Source organism: Misgurnus anguillicaudatus, chromosome 1 (assembly GCF_027580225.2).
Source record: "Misgurnus anguillicaudatus chromosome 1, ASM2758022v2, whole genome shotgun sequence".
In the NCBI taxonomy this organism is placed as follows: Eukaryota; Metazoa; Chordata; class Actinopteri; order Cypriniformes; family Cobitidae; genus Misgurnus; species Misgurnus anguillicaudatus.
The window spans coordinates 12185291-12205560 of record NC_073337.2 but is presented as its reverse complement, the minus strand read 5'-3'; the positions used below and the strand labels follow the sequence as shown (position 1 = coordinate 12205560).

Sequence of the window (20270 nt, the reverse complement as noted above, 5' to 3'; positions counted from 1 at the left end):
ATGCCAATCCTGCTTCCTTGTCTGTTTATTAATTTCATTATCCTGTTATGTTAAGTTATATGGGAATATTTATTGTCATATGAGACGTTCATTGCCGTTATATGCAGAATAATGTGTGCATCTTTGAATAACTGTAAGAATACAGTTCCTTTGAAAATAATTTTTGTCAAAGTTTTGAGAAAATTAATGTGAGGATATTTATTGCCATGCAGTTGAATACTCTCGTCTATAATATGGAAATCACATAGCAGGAAATATATGTGATACTGCAAAGTTACCCTTCTAATTTTTATTTATGAAATAGCCATACAGTATGGAGATAAACTTTTGCAAATGTGCTGATTTGATCCATTCATGTCCTGACCACCAGGTAAGAAATTATTTAAACATGCTTAATCCACACTTACTACTAGTCTATCAAATATTCTATCCGCTTGATGGATCCGACAGCATGTAATGTAATAAACAGGCATTCGGCGGCTTTTTACATCAAAGGCGGAAAGGCTATGCCATTTGGGGAGGAGCCAATCACTGATCCCCCTATATTTTTAAAAATCCTAGACATGGTTGGACCTGCCGAGCAGGTTGAGCACTTTTATATACTCTGTTGAGCAAAGAGGCTGCACAGTTTGACCAGCAGGAAGCGGCCGCACATCAGGCCGCCAGACGCGGTTGCCATTTAACTCGCAATGTATGGCTATTATCAGACCGGCCCTCGCAACCTCAAAACACCACCGTCCCACAGAGAAATGTCCTGACACTCTCGATGGCCACTCTGCTACTGCTTGGCGCTATATTAAAAAAAATCATAGTTTTTTTTGTATAATATATAATTTGTGCAAAATTTGTTTAATGTTTGATAGGCTGACTCTGACTACTTTTAATGTAGGTTATAGAAAAACTTCTTTGTTAATCTGAGACTGTCCTCCCAAAATAACTACCTCATTGTTTGTGCATGCAGCTTATTATGATGTACTTTAACGTTTAAGGGATAAGCGCCCTCTAGTGGCCAGCAGCTTATTACAACCTTTGGTTGCGTTTCAAGGTTGTTTGCCTTATGCTTCAGAGTTGACGCATTTAATTTTATGCATTTATAAAGATAGAAATGGTTTCATAAACATTTCTGCTTTCAAAGATATTTTAGAGCATCTAACCACATCCCTACCCTAACCATATCAAACACCAAATGCAAGTAAATGTACAATCACAGTTTTTTTTTTCATAAATTGACCAATAAACAACAGTCTAAAAGTACAAACAACAAGATTATTTTATATGAAGAATTCTGTGAAAGCAACGCACGCATTCAAACATAAACCGGAACAGAATGTAATGGTGAATTTTGAAGTCATGTTGCCTTGATATTAAAATTGTGCAGCTTTTGCTTGACTCTGTAAAACCTTGGGGGATTAAACAAGACTGATCCATGAAGTTTGGACAGTCTAGATGTTGATAGGCCTTTGGATGTTAAAGTGTCAAGTCTGGTTTTGTCTTACCGTCTCTGAGGGTGTTCTGGAATCAGTTTAGCTGCTGTTGTCGTTATTAGATATCTGAAACGATGAGCTAGATGTGTAGCGGCAGAATGAAATATAAGAATGAAATCCATAATTAAACTGGCATCTCCAGCATTTTAATGATTTTCCATCCCTCTACAAGACAGGTGACCCTCCACTGTCAGTGACTGATTATAACCCAAAGACCCCATAAAATCACTTGGGTTTTTTCTTGTATTGATTTATTTCCTACCGAAACAAGAAATTTGGGCAATACAAGAGCTGTGCCTTTTTTTATCAAAATAAATGATGAACTTAAGCCTTGGGTGGCAAATAGTATCGGGGGAGAGGTGCTGTCATTGCTTATAAATTGTCATTTATAGGTTACAAATTCTAAATATGCCATATCCGTTTTTTCTGTGTATTTTCAAATCAGAGATCATATTTTGGTTATATAGAGTACTACTAGTTTCATGGCCTCAAAGTTAATAAGATCTAAAAGCCACAAAATGCACATGTAGGTAACAGCACGTCTCATGCACGTCATGCTACGTCAATCTGGAGATTGAATTGTAATCGCATATGTTTGAAAAGCTGTATCAAAGACAATTTAAAACTATAAATAAAGTAGAACATATAATTTGTCATATGCAGTGCACAATAGTGAGCAAAAAGTAATTTTCTTCTTTTTCAAGCTCTTGTTTCTCAAGAGTTTGGCCCCGTTGTCTCTTAGTGGCTGTATTAATGAGTACCTGCACACTGACAGATGTGTTTTTAAGAAGACTCTAGTCAGGAGGTCAGCTTTCACCTCTCTAAGAGAAAGAGAGACTGCCACAATCACAAGAAGCAATTACTGCTTGATGCCACTGTTGCCATGGCAATGCATCACCTGCTGCCGAATCCTTCCCACTTACCTTTTTCTTTCTGTCTCAGATGGGGGAGCTGTGGTCTTACCACAGCAAGTTCTTTTATTAACGCTCAATATCAAAGGCACGAATGCAATTAGAGTCAATTTCACTTAGTTTAGAGGCATTTTGATGACTGTGTGACTCAAAAATGCCTTAGAAAGGAATTAAAGAAAGTTATATTGAAAATATCCTGAAGCATTCCTTTACAGAGGCAGTGTGCTGTCTGTGTAGGAATGCAAAACAACAAACCCTAAACTGTAGAGTGCCGCAGGGATAATGTATTTTTGTGGGCTAAAGTCCAATTTATAGTCGTGATTAAGGTCTACACCTTAGGTTATACGCAGCCTCTGACTGCGTCATGAGTATTTCCGTTTGCGGCGGTGAGAACAAAGATGGGCCAAGTTGAGGAGTGATTTAGCTAAAACTGCAACAAAGTCGCTGTTTATTTCATTACTGCTGGTCTTCTTAAAACATACACAACAAGTTGATGTTTCTTCTACGTTTGTGGGTTAAACTGACAAAGCTGCTACTGTGGTTACACGCGTGGATACTGCATACCAGCGGTCTGTATGTGTGTTTGCACGTTGACGCAGATGACGACGCAGAAGTATATATGAAAACCGACGCGGCTACATCGTAGCCCTTAACCTGGAAGTTAGTGCGATATTGGTTCCCTCGCAAAAAGCCCATTAATTTTTCACATAGACTTTTCAATCATCGCAAAAAACTAAGCCAAAAGTTTATGACACTTTCACGTTTGGTCTTCACAAATAAATACAACTTCAGCTTTTTATATTTGTAGTAAACGCATTTACACTTCAAAATTCATACAATTTGTATTAATTTTGAAGATGAACTTGTTAACCGAAGATCGCCCAATTGGGCTACTGCACAGGAAAACAAATGTATTTCCCAGAATGCACTATCATGACCTCTGTGAAAATATTTTTGTAAGACGAAATCCAGCGTTAAACAAACTCTATATCCATTGTCATCATAACAACAAGTTAGTCGTTAACTGGAATGACGTTAATCTAGTGCAATTTAACCACAAGGGAAAGCTGTTTAATATATGTATTTGCATTTGAATAGAGCTGCGTTACCGCTTTTGGGCATTTTTGAATAAAACAACGCCCCTCTATCTTCTTCTTTTTCGTTGGATAATCAAATGAACACTTTGGGATCTTGCCAGAAGTACTAGGTCATCCGGGTACTTTTTGCCTACTGGTTTTGGAATACTATGAATTTGGACATACTACTCTCCTCGCCTACTGCTTTTTGCCTACTATATAGTATGGTAGTAGGTGTTTTCGGATGCAGCCACACTTCTCTGGTGGTGTTAGCTCTTGGTGAGTGGGTGTATGCGCTATTCCGGGTGACGCGCCATACTTCCTGCACTGAAATTGCCCATACAAGAAATAAAGCAAGATTGTTACGTATGAATCTTTTACGTTAGATAAAAAACCTTCCAAAAACTTGTACAAACCCTGGCGAAGTGCTTATGGCACAGAAATACTCCGTCATATATCCAAACTGCTTTTTTGACACTTGAGACAGATTCTCTGCGATGAATTCATATTTTCTGTTCATGAAACTGTGTTTTTAATTGCACACCATTGTTTGCAGACTTGCAATGCTTTTGGCAGTATGTCACCGTAAAAATCATGCCAAAAAAGTGTAAGCACGAAAAAACTGAGGTCAGATGCATACAGTTCATACTTATTTAGCGTAAATATGAAGTTTCAGTTTTACAAGACATGAATTACACTTGCAATTAACAGTAAAATGATGCAAAACTTGTTTTCTTACAATTGCAACTTGATTTACACCTTTACAAAAGGTTTTTTGCGCATGCAAATTTATTTTACGCTAGCAATGTCACGTGCATTCTCACAAATTTTATCCTGCGCATTCAATTCTTTTTGCCGTTATTTTACCTTCATAAATCCAACTCTTAAACTGTGTTAATAAGTCAGAATGCATGAAATAGCTTTAGACCCCCCCCAACAGTTTTTACATTTATTCTTACCACTGCAGAAATCTGCTATTATATACATGTATATACTGCTAAGCATGTAAAGTCTGTGACTTATGCTAACATGATATTTCTCAAGGTGAAACTAACAGCCCTCAGTATCTGTTAGGTCATCTTAAACTCAACTTCTATTCCGCAAGTGTGTTCAACTTGGCTTGAAAATGTGCACCAAGGGTAAAGTATGCACTTTTTTGCAAACTTTTCTCTCCAGAAATATGTCACCTGGCTTGGGATGTTGTACTTGCCTCATGACGCAATTCATATGAAAGATAAAGCAAATTTCTAATGCAATCAATGAAATGCAGGCATGCAGTTATTCTGCAGTCTCAGAGGAAGTGTCTGCCGTACTCTCCCCAGACACCTGAACTATTTATCATCCGCCTCAACAGCCTGTGTTAATACACTGAAGTATCTCTTTATATTTTAGACCTGCATTAGTTTATGAGTCTGCAATGTGCTGCTGTGTCCTTTATATAACTTAACAGAGTGCCATTCACGAATCTAATTTATAAGATTTAAAGCCAGAACTAAACTTTAACAGCTTTGAATAGAGACATTTATCAGCAGGTCAGTAAATTTTGAAGTCTTAATATTGAAAATTAATAATTTTTTGCATGCTGGTGCTGGTATTTTTCAAGTTTTTTTTTTTTACAAAAATGTAATTGCCTTTTGTTGCTTATTCATCACATAATAAAATAATAGCTTGTGGTCTGTATTTGTGCTCTGTTTATGGGATAATCTTTACAGTTGGCATATCCTTTTATCCAAAGTGACTTAGAGTTGATTAAATGTATATGTTTTACCAGTATATTGCGAATCTGACCCTTGGGCTACTTGTGCAAATCTTTACCTACAAGAACACCATTTATACAATCTCTCTGCATCACTGAATGTCTCTGACCCACCAAATATTTTGTTTCAGTTGATGAGCAGTACAGCAAGTTTGATTGACAGAGATCATGTACTCTGGTGGCTGTTGTACATTCTCTCCCTCTCGCACCGTTTCCTTCCCATTTTCGAAGAAAATCAATGATGAATCATTGGTGCATTGGCTGTGCTTTAGAAATCTTGTTGAAGTGGAAGAATATATGTTTTTTGTTCTTTGAGAGATTATAGAGCACATACTTCCTGTTTGAGTCTATTCAGAGTCGTTTTGTTTAATTCGCTTTGCGGTAGTGTTTGAGGCGCACAATAGAGCACAAGACAGCTGATGCAGACAGCCAACACAAAGTACTGACAATATAATCTATAGTGTGTTCTGGAGAAGCGATGTTCTTTTATAAAGAAACATAATGGGCTGTACCGGAGGGTTCTTTTTTTTCTTACTGAAGAGCTGAAATGAAAACTTTAAAGGAATAAGAACTTTAAGAATACATTTGGTAATTTACTCAACCTGAACCTGTATAACTTTCAGTTTAATGTGAGATACAAAAGGTTACGTTTTGAAGAAAGTACTAGCTTTTCTTTTCTATATATTAAAAGTAAACACAGTTAGGGCGCAGTCACACCAAAAGCGCTTTAAACGCTTGCAAACGCAAGGCGCGACGCACTGCCTTTTTTAAAAAAGAGCAGTGCGGCGCGGCTTTTCATATTGCTAAGCAACCACCGAGTCAGCTGTCTTGTCAATCAAATATTGAAGCGTGAACGCTCTTTTGCTGTTAACTGTCATATTAGCAAAAACTTTAAAAAGAGGACGCTTGCTCTGACCTTGTTTGAGGGTGAGAGGTGCACAAACACGCAGGAGAGAGTGAGCGAGTGGAGTCCGGTTCTTCAAACCAACTGTAAACTTCCCTCGCCACAACGTAAGGCCCGCCTCTCCCCTCATTCGATTGGACAATGGAAGACGCGAATGACGTCAGGCGCTTCTCCGCTCTCAGCGCTCCTTCAAAAACGCGTGCGCGGCAGGCGGCAGAAAACCGCAAGGCGCTCGGCGCGCAGAAACAGCGCGCAAACGCGCCCTGCCCATAGAATATCATTCAAAAAAGGCGCCTGCAACTGCCATAAACGCTTTTGGTGTGACTGGCCCCTTACATAATCAAATAAGTTTGATAAAATGACAATAAATATAGTCAAGGCAGCTTTTGTAATAAAAAGTGTGCCGTTTTAATCAGAATTCATTTTTATTTCAAAGCAAAATTTGAGTCTGTTTCTAAAAAAAAATATCTCCAGTCCCTATTCACTTTAATCTTATGAAAAAAAGCTGCCTTAATGTTCTGCAAAACACTTCCTTAAGGTTTTTTTTGTGTTTCTCAAAAGAAAGAAAATTGATAAACAGCAGTGAATGAATGAAACAAAATCTTTATTATGATTAAGCCATTGCTTTAATGCATTTCTTTCTTATCGTTGATGAGTGCTGGATTAAAGGGACACTCCGCTTTTTTTGAAAATAGCCTCATTTTCCAGCTCCCATCGGTTTTTTACCATTTTGGAATCCATTTAGCCGATCTCCGGGTCTGGCGCTAGCACTTTTAGCATAGCTTAGCACAATCCATTGAATCTGATTAGACCATTAGCATCGCTCTCAAAAATATCCAAAGAGTTTTGATATTTTTCCTATTTACCCAGGTGAAAAGTAGTACACTTCCATAGTGTACTTAAAGTGCTTTATTTTCGCACACTAATTTTGTACTTAATATACTAAAGGTTCATCTTTGGTACTTCTTCGGATGTTCTTGGGAACATCTGGGTGTGCTTTACTGTGCTATTTTGGGACACCATGAATATGAACTAAAATGTGCTAAAAATGTATTTAAAAAATGTATTTAGGTACCACTTGTAGTACACTTGAACCCATCTTTGTGTGAAAGTTGAGTTCAAGTTTAATACAAGTGTTAACAAAATACATTTTGTAATACAGAGATAGTATGTTAAATGTGCATTTTAGTTCATATTCATGGTGTCTCAAGAGAAGTACATTTAGATCATCTTAAAAACATCTTAAGAAGTATTAAATATGAATTTTTAGTATATTAAGTACAAAATTAGTGTGCGAAAACTAAGCACTTTAAGTACACTAGAAGTGTACTACTTTTTCACCTGTGTAAAACTTGACTCTTCTGTAGTTACATCGTGTACTAAGACCTACGAAAAATTAAAAGTTGTGATTTTCTAGGCCGATATGGCTAGGAACTATACTCTCATTCTGGCGTAATAATCAAGGACTTTGCTGTCGTATCATGGCTGCAGCAGGTGCACTAATATTACATAGTGCCTGAAAGTAGTCCCCTTAAGCCCGGGATACACTGCACGATTTTTGGCTGTCCCAGACAAAAGATTGCCATCGTGAAACAATCGTCGTGATTTCTGTGATTGTGGCTCTTTATCGGTGGTCCTATGTCGTACAGTGAGAGAGGTTCAAAGATGGCCGTTTTCCCGGTCTTACATCCAAAGATAGCCTACAATAGTTTTCTGACAGTGTCAGAAATTCAGCATGATCAACGCACAGTGTGTTTGCTGCTACGATCTACATACTGGTATTTGTTTACCACGAGCGCATGCTGGTGACGCGGCGCTAACGTGTGACGCAGCCGCCGAAGCTTCCGTGTCATCATCGTACAGTCTTCATGCCTGTCATACCCAAGTTTAAACGATCCATGTCGCACAGTGTGATAAGCTGATGATCTTATAGGAGGGCAAAAATCCTGCAGTGTATTCCAAAAATGCGTCAGTCAGATGAAATAATATATATAAGTCGCAGTGGACTATACGTGGCATTTATTTATAAAATTATTTCACAAAATCCGTGCCGAAGAACACACATTTCATCTTGAGAGGCAAGTTATTCAACTAAACAATAGCAGACAGAACAGCAGGCTGAATAGATGTTCGTACGTAATCGTAACATTATCAGATATTTACACGATAAACAATAGCATACAGAACTTACAACCCGAATTCCAGAAAAGTTGGGACGTTTTTTAAACTCCAATAAAATGATAACTAAAAGACTTTCAAATCACATGAGCCAATATTTTATTCACAATAGAACATAGAAAACATAGCAAATGTTTAAACTGAGAAATTTTTACAATTGTATGCACAAAATGAGCTAATGTCAAATTTGATTTCTGCTACAGGTCTCAAAATAGTTGGGACAGGGCATGTTTACCATGGTGTAGCCTCTCCTTTTCTTTTCAAAACAGTTTGAAGACGTCTGGGCATTAAGGCTATGAGTTGCTGGAGTTTTGGTGTTGGAATTTGGTCCCATTCTTGCCTTATATAGATTTCCAGCTGCTGAAGAGTTTGTGGTCGTCTTTGACGTATTTTTTGTTTAATGATGCGCCAAATGTTCTCTATAGGTGAAAGCAGGCAGGCCAGTTCAGCACCCGGACTCTTCTAGGACGAAGCCATGCTGTTGTAATAGCTGCAGTATGTGGTTTTGCATTGTCCTGCTGAAATATACAAGGCCTTCCCTGAAATAGACGTTGTTTGGAGGGCAGCATATGTTGCTCTAAAACCTTTATATACCTTTCAGCCTTCCAAAACATGCAAGCTGCCCATACTGTATGCACTTATGCACCCCCATACCATCAGAGATGCTGGCTTTTGAACTTAACGCTAATAACATGCTGGAAGGTCTCCCTCCTATTTAGCCCGGAGGACACAGTGTCCATGATTTCCAACAAGAATGTCAAATTTGGACTCGTCTGACCATAGAACACTATTCCACTTTGAAATAGTCAATTTTAAATGAGCCTTGGCCCACAGGACACGACGGCGCTTCTGGACCATGTTCACATATGGCTTCCTTTTTGCATGATAGAGCTTTAGTTGGCATCTGCTGATGGTACAGCGGATTGTGTTTATCCACAGTGGTTTCTGGAAGTATTCCTGGGCCCATTTAGTAATGTCATTGATACAATCATGCTGATGAGTGATGCAGTGTCGTCTGAGGGCCCGAAAACCACGAGCATCCAATAAAGGTCTCCGGCCTTGTCCCTTACGCACAGAGATTTCTCCAGTTTCTCTGAATCTTTTGATGATGTTATGCACTGTAGATGATGAGATTTGCAAAGCTTTTGCAATTTGACGTTGAGGAACATATTCCACAATCTTTTTACGCAGTCTTTCACAGATTGAAGAGCCTCTGCCCATCTTTACTTCTGAGAGACTCTGCTTCTCTAAGACATACCTTTTATAGCTAAACATGTTACAGACTTAATATCAATTAACTTGATGTTCTCCCAGCTGAATCTTTTCAAAACTGCTTGCTTTTTAGCCATTTGTTGCCCCTGTGCCAACTTTTTTGAGACCTGTAGCAGGCATTAAATTTTAAATGAGCTAATTAAGTGGATAAAAGTGTAAAATTTCTCAGTTTAAACATTTGCTATGTTATCTATGTTCTATTGTGAATAAAATATTGGCTCATGTGATTTGAAATTCCTTTAGTTTTCATTTTATTCAAATTTAAAAAACTTCCCAACTTTTCCGGAATTCCGGTTGTACCTGAAAGGTTGAATAGGCTAAATTAACCGAACAAGCCACCGAAGAAAAAAGTTCGCGGACTCATCGTTCAACATCACTGAATCCAGTGAATTGCATAAATACTGGAGCAGCATATAACTGACTCTCGCGGCTGTAGACGGTAATGGTCTCTCTTGCCTCATAAATGTCAAAATTAATTCATACAGACTTATAAGGCGCTCCTAAGAATAAGACACAGAACCAGCCAAAATAACAAAAACGTGACTTATAGTCTGGGAAAACGGTAGCGGGGCGATTTTTAGGCATTGCGTGATATCATTGAAACTACAGAAGAGTCAAGTTTTAAATAGGAATAATATCGAAACTCTTTGATTTATTTTTTAGCGCGATGCTAATGGTCTAATCAGATTCAATGGATTGTGCTAAGCTATGCTAAAAGGGCTAGCGCCAGACCCGGAGATCGCTTAATGTTTAATTCAATGGGAGCTGGATATTTTCAAATAGAGTGGAGTTTCCCTTTAAGAAAGAATAGATTTGCGCTAATAACATGTGTTCAGAGAAATGGGATGCTTTGCTTGAAAACGTTCAGTGTAATTTACAGATCTATTGTGAAAACGTTTGTTTGCTCTCAGCCACATCATTTTCAGAATGAATGCATCATTATGCAAGAGATGGAGGGATGTAATGCAGGCATAGATTCTTATTGATGTTGAATATGATTACAAAATGAGCTTATGAGACTTAAATTCCAGTAACAAGAAAAACATATATATCAAACTTGAAGGGAATGTTTTGAGAATATTGCTTCCTTTGCCTTTTTCTTTTTCATAGAGTTAACAAAGAATGTTTGCTAAATGGTATTGGCACACAAATAAACAATTACAGTAAAAAATCCAAATAAAACTCTAGCTGCGTTTTTATTTTTGACACTGAATACTACCAATTGACTACAAACACACAAACCTACATCTGCTACAGCTACAGTAGTTGGTGAAGTTGCATGAAAACATACCCGGGTCACATTTTACCCCAAAATGAAAGGAATAAATTGCCTATTTTTAGGGCTATTAAGATTTTTTTTTAATATGATGGTAAAATACTTTTTACACTTAAATATTTATTACTGCAGTGTAATAAGCCAGATGTTTTTTCCATATGATTTTTATTCATGCAATACAGTAATGTTCCTTACTGTATTACACTGTTTTTCAATGTTTAAAGGAAATAAAAGTTATCACCTGATGCCATAAAAATACTTTTATTTAAATACAATATTTTGGTATTTAAGTTGTAAAAATGAAATGGATTAATATTTGGAGAGAAATAATTGTCATTACGAATAAAATATCATTATGCCATATGTCTTTTTAATTGTGGGATGAAATATGACCCAGAAAGGTTCATGACATATTTTGAGACATTCACCTGGCTGGAAGCCACAGATGCTTTTCAGGTATGCTGTCCAGACGATCACCACCTCTTTGAGGTCACTGTCTCCATAGGGATGGAGACAGCGACAATGAGAGCATGAAATAGTGAACGTCCAACTCTTCCCCATCGTGAGATTAATGCCACGTGGAGGAAATATAACAGATAGTTTAATTAAGTGCCAGGGCACAAGATTCATCGACTAAGTTCTGCAGCTGACAGCGCAAATGAGAGTTCAAAGGTGCGAGCCGGGGAGACACCCTTGAGTGGCTCCATGCTTAATGAATTGAGCGCTTTCCCTATAAAGTTCCTCCACGAAGCAGCATGCACATTAAAGCGTGCCTTCAATGTGTCAGGACAACGTGCCTTCCTTATATACCACACTAGCGCTTGTCCCTGACCGGAGAGAACGGACTCGCGTGCCCTCTGTAGTAATGCTTTAGCCACGCTAGCATTACAAAAGTGACATGCATTCATTAGACTGTGGATGGTATGCTTAATGATGATATATAACCTAATTGAAGAATTTGGAGTTGCATGTATTTCCGCATGAGCGCCTTTTAAAAATGAGATCCTGTGTTTCTAAGTCATAAAGAAGTATAATTTACCCATAGATAACAAAAAAGCACCAGCAAAACCAAATTAAGTTGACCAGGTATTTGGTTGATTCACTGAGTGCTAAAATAAGCACTGTTTTAGCACTTTTGACAATGCTTATACTGTAGATCTTTTGAGAAAATGCATGTTTCTGCATTTGTAATCTGTTATCAGAGCTGACTGCTGTGCAGGTTTTTTGGAAAAAGAGCACAACTTTTTCTAATATTTGTATCATAAATGGCAGATTTGAAATAGGACTGTAATTTTCCAGTTCTCTGGGATTTAATTGTGGTTTCTTGGGCTTCACGTCTGTTAAAGCCATTTGGTGGGATGTTAAAACTATGAACTTTAATCTTTGGTTTAATATTCAGTAAGTGTGTGTGTGTGTGTGTGTGTGTGTGTGTGTGTGTGTGTGTGTGTGTGTGTGTGTGTGTGTGTGTGTGTGTGTGTGTGTGTGTGTGTGTGTGTGTGTGTGTGTGTGTGTGTGTAAATTACTGGACAGTAGGGCTGAACAGTTCATCGAGTTACTCGATTAACTCGATTCAAAAAATTCCTCGAGGCAAAAATTCTGCCTCGAAGCCTCGTTAAATTCCTATGACGCGCACTACACGCGCCGAGATCTGATTCGCACGGATCGATGTTCAATGTTCAGGAAGCAACATAGTAGCGTAATACATTTTGAATTTAGTTGGCGCGATGGCGGAGAGTAAATATGTCCATAAACGGCAGAGAGAGAATGTCTAAAGTTTGGGATCATTACATGAAACAAGGTAACGTAGCCTATTGATGTTCGCGGATTTTAATCCCATACTGTATTTGTAGCGATGTCGTTATGCTGTTTGACTAGATATGATGTTTAGCTTTGATATTTTTAAGTAGTAAACGTATTCACGTTCAATTGCAAGAGATTATAGCTTAAAAAAGAACCCCTTCACACACACGCATGCACCCTCGTCTCTCTCACGCGAGTCAGCCGATCGCGCAATGCATCACATATGCTTAAACTTTTATGTAGCCACGCAACAATAATTTCAGCATGCATTCACTGTATACAGCGGGACGTGATGTTGTGATTTTTCGAACGGATTTTTAACCTAAAATGCACCGCAATGCAAGTGATGCAAACCAAATGCAGCGTTCTATTGAAAATGAATGTATGTATTTCTGCAGTACCAAAATGCAATGAAGCAACTGAACGTCTGACTGGGGTGTCACTCTTCCTCAAGCACAGCACGCGTGCACACACAAACACAGGTGCACGTGCTCGCACTCACAGGTTGTTACCATAGCAAATAGGCTCACCCCAGAAATGATATATTATATGTTAGTAGCCTAATGGTAAATGCTGCAGGTGTAGAAATGTACATAAACCAGATATTTACATTGATGTCAGGGCTGGATTACAGCATGAAACCTGTTGTGCATGTTAATAAATTAAAGTGCTTAATTGTTGGCACTGGCACTTATAAACACTAAATGGGTAAACATTTAAATAAATAGGCTTATTTTTTGGAGCCAAATGTCAATACCTCTGTTTTTTTTTTGGAAATAAAAACAAAATGCTTGAACATTTTACAGCCACGTCATTTTCGTTTTGCATTATTTGTTTTGGTTGTTTAAAAACACACACAAAATTTTTATTCGATTAGTCGATCGATTCAGTGCTAGATTAATCAATTACAAAAAGAATCGATAGCTGCAGCCCTACTGGACAGAAATTTTAAAGTTTTCCAAGCCATTTGCAGAGACTGTTATTGCCGTACACTGTGATTATATTTCAGATAACTCTGCTCCCTCACATGAAAAACTGGTTGGTCATTCGGCAAGATCTTATGCTTTAGTCAAATCTTCTTGCTTCAAGCATCTTCTCTGACCTTTAAATTCAAGCAGGATGTATTTGTTTTGTATTTTTAGAACTTCTTCATGTAAGTTACCCCAGTTCTGATTGGCTAACCTTTGCCTAGCAGAGTGGTTCACAATGTTTGTTCATATGGGTGAGTGTAGTGGGGACTAGGTGTTCATGTTAATTACCTTGTGGTTGTGACATAATTATGAAGATGCTAGAATTATTCTGTTTTTGGATCTTTAGCCTAGCTCACACTAGTACAAATTTACCATGATTCCCCCCCTCCTGAGTATTTGAGAAAAAAGTCGGGTTCTGGACCTTTTTCATGTAATGAGTGACATTTACAGATCAAATCTTAAATATCCTGATGTTTCACAAGCAAATCGTGGCCGCCTGATCATATTAAGCATCGATATTTAGGATTTAAAATTTTTCACAATAGCCAATGAGAGAGGAAGGTAAATGAAGATCTATTGAAATAGCAACCGCGAAACAAGCTGCTGTATGGGTCCGGTAAATGGTGAAAATTCTTGTTGGAAGTGTGGAAACAACATGACTTCCTGAGTAACGCTTCTGTGAAAACGTATCTTGATCGTTGGCTCAAAAAAAAAAAAACTTAGGAGAAATCGCCTCGCCTTTTAACACATCAGGTGAGTGTAGAAAGCTGCTAGTGCACTAGCAAGCGAATGTAAACATAAAAAATAATAATAAATGTGTCACAATATCTTTTCGGTTATGTACTCTTCTCCATAAGGTGATGGAAGCGCTCACTTTGGCACGATAAACTTAAATGGATAGTTCACCCAAAAATGAAAATAATGTCATTAATGACTCACCCTCATGTCGTTCCAACTTTGTAAGACCTCCGTTTTTCTTCGTAACACTCTTAAGATGTTTTATATTTAGTCTGAGAGCTTTCTGACCCTCCATTGATAATCTAGTAAAAATATACTGCCCATGTCTAGAAAGGTAATAAAAACATCATCAAAGTAGTCCATGTGACATCAGTGGGTCAGTTAGAATGTGTTGAAAATACATTTTGGTCAAAAAATAAAAAAATTACGACTTTATTCAGCATTGGCTTCTCTTCCACGTCTGTTGTCAAGCGCAATCACAAGACTAAAGTCATGTGACTGCAGTGACTCGGATGACGTGTTATCCTCAAACATGTTTGCAAATTTTTTTTTCCAAACTTACAGCATGCGTCTCCTTCAGACTGTAAACGAAGCCCGGGCGCACAAACAACACTAAACAAAAAAAAAAAAAAACAACTGGGGCGCACCAGATAACACGTCAGCCGCGTCATACATCATCCGCGTCACTGCAGTCATTTGACTTTAGTCTCGCACATGCGCTTCACAACAGATGCAAAAGAGAAGAAAATGCTGAATAAAGTCGTAATTTTTTTTTTTTGGACCAAAATGTATTTTCGATGCTTCAACACATTCTAACTGACCCACTGATGTCACATGGACTACTTTGATGATGTTTTTATTACCTTTCTAGACATAGGCAGTATATCGTTACCAGATTTTCAATGGAGGGTCAGAAAGCTCTCAGACTAAATATAAAACATCTTAAACTGTGTTCTGAAGATGAACGGAGGTCTTACGAGTTTGGAATGACATGAGGGTGAGTCATTAATGACACTATTTTCATTTTTGGGTGAACTATCCCTTTAACTCATTCCCTGCCAGTCTTTTTTTAAGCAAAAAGCTGAAATAATAGCATTTTTGTAAAGGGCTTTTGTTAGAGATCAGATTCAGAACGATGATCAAAACATACACGGACTTTACAATGATGCTTCAGTTTTTTACAAACTGGGTAAGAGCGCAATCTTTTGGGTAATAGCGGAATTATAGATTACCGTAAAAACTCAACAGGAAAGCGTCATTGGCAGGGAAATGTTTTCTCTCAATTGATGAGATAACTCGTCAATGGCAGGCAAAGAGTTAATAATATACTGTAGTGTGTGATGCACCATGATTTTCACATTTTGTAGTGCGAGCGTGTTTAAGATACGATTCTCCTGGTGTATGCTGCAACCAGATTTTCTAATCGGCCAGGATTTTAAAAAATCCTATAGTGTGCGCCAGTCTTTAGAGTAAAAAGGTCTTGATTGTCCCTCTAGAGCAGAGTTCCTCAAATCCTAACCCGGAGAGCCGGTGCCCTGCACAGTTTAGCATCAACCCTGATAAAAAACACCTTCCTGTGATTTTCTAGTGATCGGGAAGACATTGATTAGCTTGCTCAGGTGTGTTTGATTAAAGTTGAAGCTAAACTCTGCAGGGCGGCACCGGCTCTAGAGCAAAGAATAAATTGACATAGAGATAATTATGGGAGAGCGCATCAAAAATATGGCTAATAGCATTATGTGAGGCTTTCAGATAAATGACCTTCAGTAATAATGATTGATTTGTGAGTAGGTAGTGCATGTTAACATTACCACATTGTATTTGTATTTTTATACACTTCAATCTTCAAAGAAACATTGCAGGAAGTATTAAGTGCTGATTTCAGAAAGATTCGTTTTCATAAAATTTTAAATGGTTTGAACAATTCCTTTTTGTATTTATAGAACATTTTGTCTAATGTGTTCCTATTTAAATTTATTTTTGATTACTTTGCTGCCTGTTTTAAAGCCCAGAGAATTTGATTAACAATCTTCTCCATTAGCACTTTAGGTTCATGTTGACTTTTCCTGTGTTTTGGGTAGAAACTGGGCTACAAATATCCATTTTCTGTCACTTTGACTGTCAACAGTCCTTTTACTTTGTAGTGTCCCTAATGAAAATTTACAGTTGTTTTTCAGTTTACTGCAGCATTTGTAATAGTAAAACTTTAATCATAAGTTATAATGGTTACTTATTACTGTGTCAATGTAGCTACTCCTAAATAAACTTTTATGGGAAACCACAGTGACAACTATTCCCTAGATTATTCAATATAAATGTAAAGCTTTAAAAATGACACAAAGTTCTGTTTTATATTGGTGCTATATTTTCTCTTTTCTTTGTCAGTACTGTCTAGATTATTTGGGCTGTATAACTGTTTGATATATGACTTCTTCCAGACCATTCTAAAGTAGGAAATTAGTAAGTTACAATTCAAATAGATCACAGAGGCTTTGCTGGTGTGATATCTTGCGGATAACCTAAATCTTTAAAACCCTGAATCCTGTGTGCTTCTCTGTGAAGATGTGCAAAACATTAATGATATATATAAGGGAATTTTATGATGTCATCATATGGTGCGTTTATTTAACCATAACCAGTCTCTGTTTAGTATTTGTAATAATTTTCCCTTTTATAAATGTTTCTGTGCTTGGCCCGTAAAACAGATATTAATTTAAATATTCTGCATGATTTTAAATAGAGTTAAGTATTCCCCATGTACTGAAAATGATTTCTTTCTTCAGAGGAACTTCGGAAGTTGAGCTGGTCTGGAATTCCACGGCAGGTGCGCCCCATCACGTGGAAGCTGCTCTCAGTAAGTAGAACAATCCCAGCCCCCATTTCTGTTTCAGACGTCCAGCTCATTAAAACACTACAGCGCACATCCAGTAAAAGATGAATTAAAGAATACATAATACATTCTAGATAAATACACATAAGTAATTAGGCTTCCCACTAATGACTTAAACTGCCTAGAAGCTCAGAGGTCCAGCGGAGTAATGGATAATATTGAACCATTGCAGTCTCTGTGAATAGAAGCTCTAGAGGTGTAGTGTCTTTAGAGTATGCTTTTTCATAATTATTTTTAATGATTCGTATTAATGCATATTTAAGCTGAGTTGCTTCTGCAGAAATGATTCTCTCTAAAGATAAAAGTCTTTAAATGGCCTCAGAATGGCATAAATAATTAATTATATGAAATATAATAATATTAGTGCTGTCAAAGTTATTGCTTCAATGCCATAATTCAACGCAATAAAAGTGCACATGTACACTTAATGACTGTTTAATAGTCATAAGACACCGTGAAGGGCATGCTGAATGAACTCTATAAATATTTTTACAGTCACATTGCTAAAAAATCTTCAAATGAATAGGGCTGTACAAAGATTAAACCATGTGCACAAAATGTTAAAATCAATATACACATATTTGTACATTGTATACTTGGGACACAATGGTAAATTAACTCACTGATTTTGTAAAATCTTTTAAGTTATATCAGCAAATCCTATCAGCTCTGTTAACACTTAATAAAAAAATAGAAAAAATCATTTTTATACTGCTCTTAAACTTGATTGTCCCACGCAAATATTTTATTGTGTTCATGTTTTGGTCACTGAAATTGGTGTCAACATATGAGACTATACGAACTACTAAGATATTTCCGGGAACACTTTTCTTATTGGGTACCTAAGAACTAAGGATTAGTGCCATTGGGTCTCATTCACTAAGCATGCGTACGCACACATTTGTGCGTGGGATGTGCGTTCAGATGTTTTCGCGGACAAATCGTGATCCAACCAAAACACTCGTATCAAAAATTATTGTAAATGTATGCAAAAATTCAAGAAAACCTAAAATCACTTGTACACAATAATCACGTACGCTATAATCAAATACTAGACTATAATTATAATGTTTATAATAATGTTGATATATAAAATTTACATGATTATAATGATTATATATTATATATTTTATAAAACAAATAAAAATAGCAAAACTGAACTCTGTAATAAATATGATCATGAATTTCTTTTCGATCTCTTTTGCTTCTATGACAAACTGCTTTAAAATTTTCTGTGGACCAGCGCTGCGCTCTAAAAATCCTTATGTGGAGCTGGTTGGGCGTGTTTTATGCAAATGACCAACCTCGTGCACACGGCCGTTAATGTAGAACACTCCAAATATTCACTAACATACGAACAAGTATAAGAACTAATTCATGTACGTATGCACGTGTTGTGAATTAGGCGGAAAGTTTTCGTGAGAAGTTCAAGTGTGCGTATAAATACGAAAACGTACGCAATTAGTAGTGAACGACACCCAATGTTTTAAAAACTATTACCTGAATAGAGAAATTATTTGCGCTTATATTACAACATTTTCATTAATTACTCAATATGATGTATTTTCTAGGGATGCACCGAAATTAAAATTCATGGCCAAAAAAGAGGAAACCAAGTCCGAAAACCGAAACACAAAAATAAATTATTATGCCAATTATTAGTACAAATGCATTTATGGCTATCACTGTGTACTAACTTTACTAGGGGTGTGACGGTTCACAAAACTCACGGTTTGGATTACATTACAGTTTTGAGGCACAGATCGGATTATTTTTCAGATCAGCAAAAAGGGGGTGGTAAAATTTTATAACAAATAAAGAAATTGCAAACATTCATAGAAAGAACAAAGTTGCACATTAGGTAAGGTCTGAAATCAGCATTAAGGACAGAAATCGAATTAAATGAGTCATAACACTGTGTTTATTGTATGAATTAAATATAATTATTATTATTTTTAGAGTTACAGAAGTGATTTTCTCTTTGTCTTTGGTTGTTTGATTAAAATTAATGACACAGACTTAAGTAGGTTAATTGAGGTTACTGTCTCTTTAGGACCAAATAGGCACAGACTGGTTTCTGACTGTAATCTACACATACACTTAAAACATAAACAAATGTTTTTATTAGAAAAGAATACTGTAGAGATCAGTTTGTTTGTATGTGCCCTGTCAACAACAGAAAGATTTTATGTTGCTTTTTGAAATGCGTCTCTCGTATATGCACTACTGAGGGCACTTAATCGCGCGCACACAGAAACTGAGGGTGAATCCCAAACAGCGCAGCATAAACAGTCGCTCCACATAAAAACTTTACGTTGTTTTTCATTGCTTTATTCGCCGAATGTATTTTAAAGCAACACTAAAGAGTTTTTGCTCTTTGCTCCCCCTACAGGTTAGAAGCGTTATTGTTCATCACCACTGTCGTAAATACTGCAGCATAGCTGGCTCTGATTGGATTGTAGGTCTGCCGTAAAGCAAGTTTTTGTAGTTTTCACTCGAATTACAGGGCCACTACCCGACGGTTGGAAACGTCTTTAGTGCGGTTTTGGCCGATAGAGGGCTGCAAAGCTTTTTTGGAAACGTTATTTTAAGATAAAAAAACTCTTTGGTGTTGCTTTAATGGACTACAGTTTGAGACACATTAGCGCAACTCTCTCTAAAGTTTACACATCAAGAGTTCTGATAGATCACGTCTGACACATTCAACCGCATGTGCCTCTGTGCGTACAGAAAGCTGCTCATTTTAGCACCTTTTTGTGGTTAAATACATCCACACCGCAGATGTTGCTTCAGACAAGCACGTGCATGTCGCGGTTTCTGTTTGCGTCATCACAACATTTCTGCCATATTATTTCGGTGATAAAAGTCTTTCGGCCGAAATCCGAAAATGTTCTTTTGGACCATTTTCGGCGGAAAATTCTCGCTGGCGAATATTCGGTGCATCCCTAGTTTTTTCAAACCTGCTATTTTTCTATGAAACAAAAGTGGAAAAGAATACCCGCAGCATAGCTCGT

General features: G+C 37.2%; 1 protein-coding gene across 3 annotated transcripts in view; it reads left to right on the top strand.

The window, feature by feature from the left end:
* tbc1d22a (TBC1 domain family, member 22a) overlaps positions 1 to 20270 on the top strand; it is a 175712-nt gene that overhangs the window by 8433 nt on the left and 147009 nt on the right. For all 3 annotated transcript variants that reach the window (XM_055191480.2, XM_055191478.2, XM_055191479.2), the window contains exon 5: positions 17150 to 17220. In XM_055191480.2, coding sequence (XP_055047455.2) covers positions 17150 to 17220 — 71 coding nt within the window. The remainder of the gene's footprint in view (positions 1 to 17149; positions 17221 to 20270) is intronic.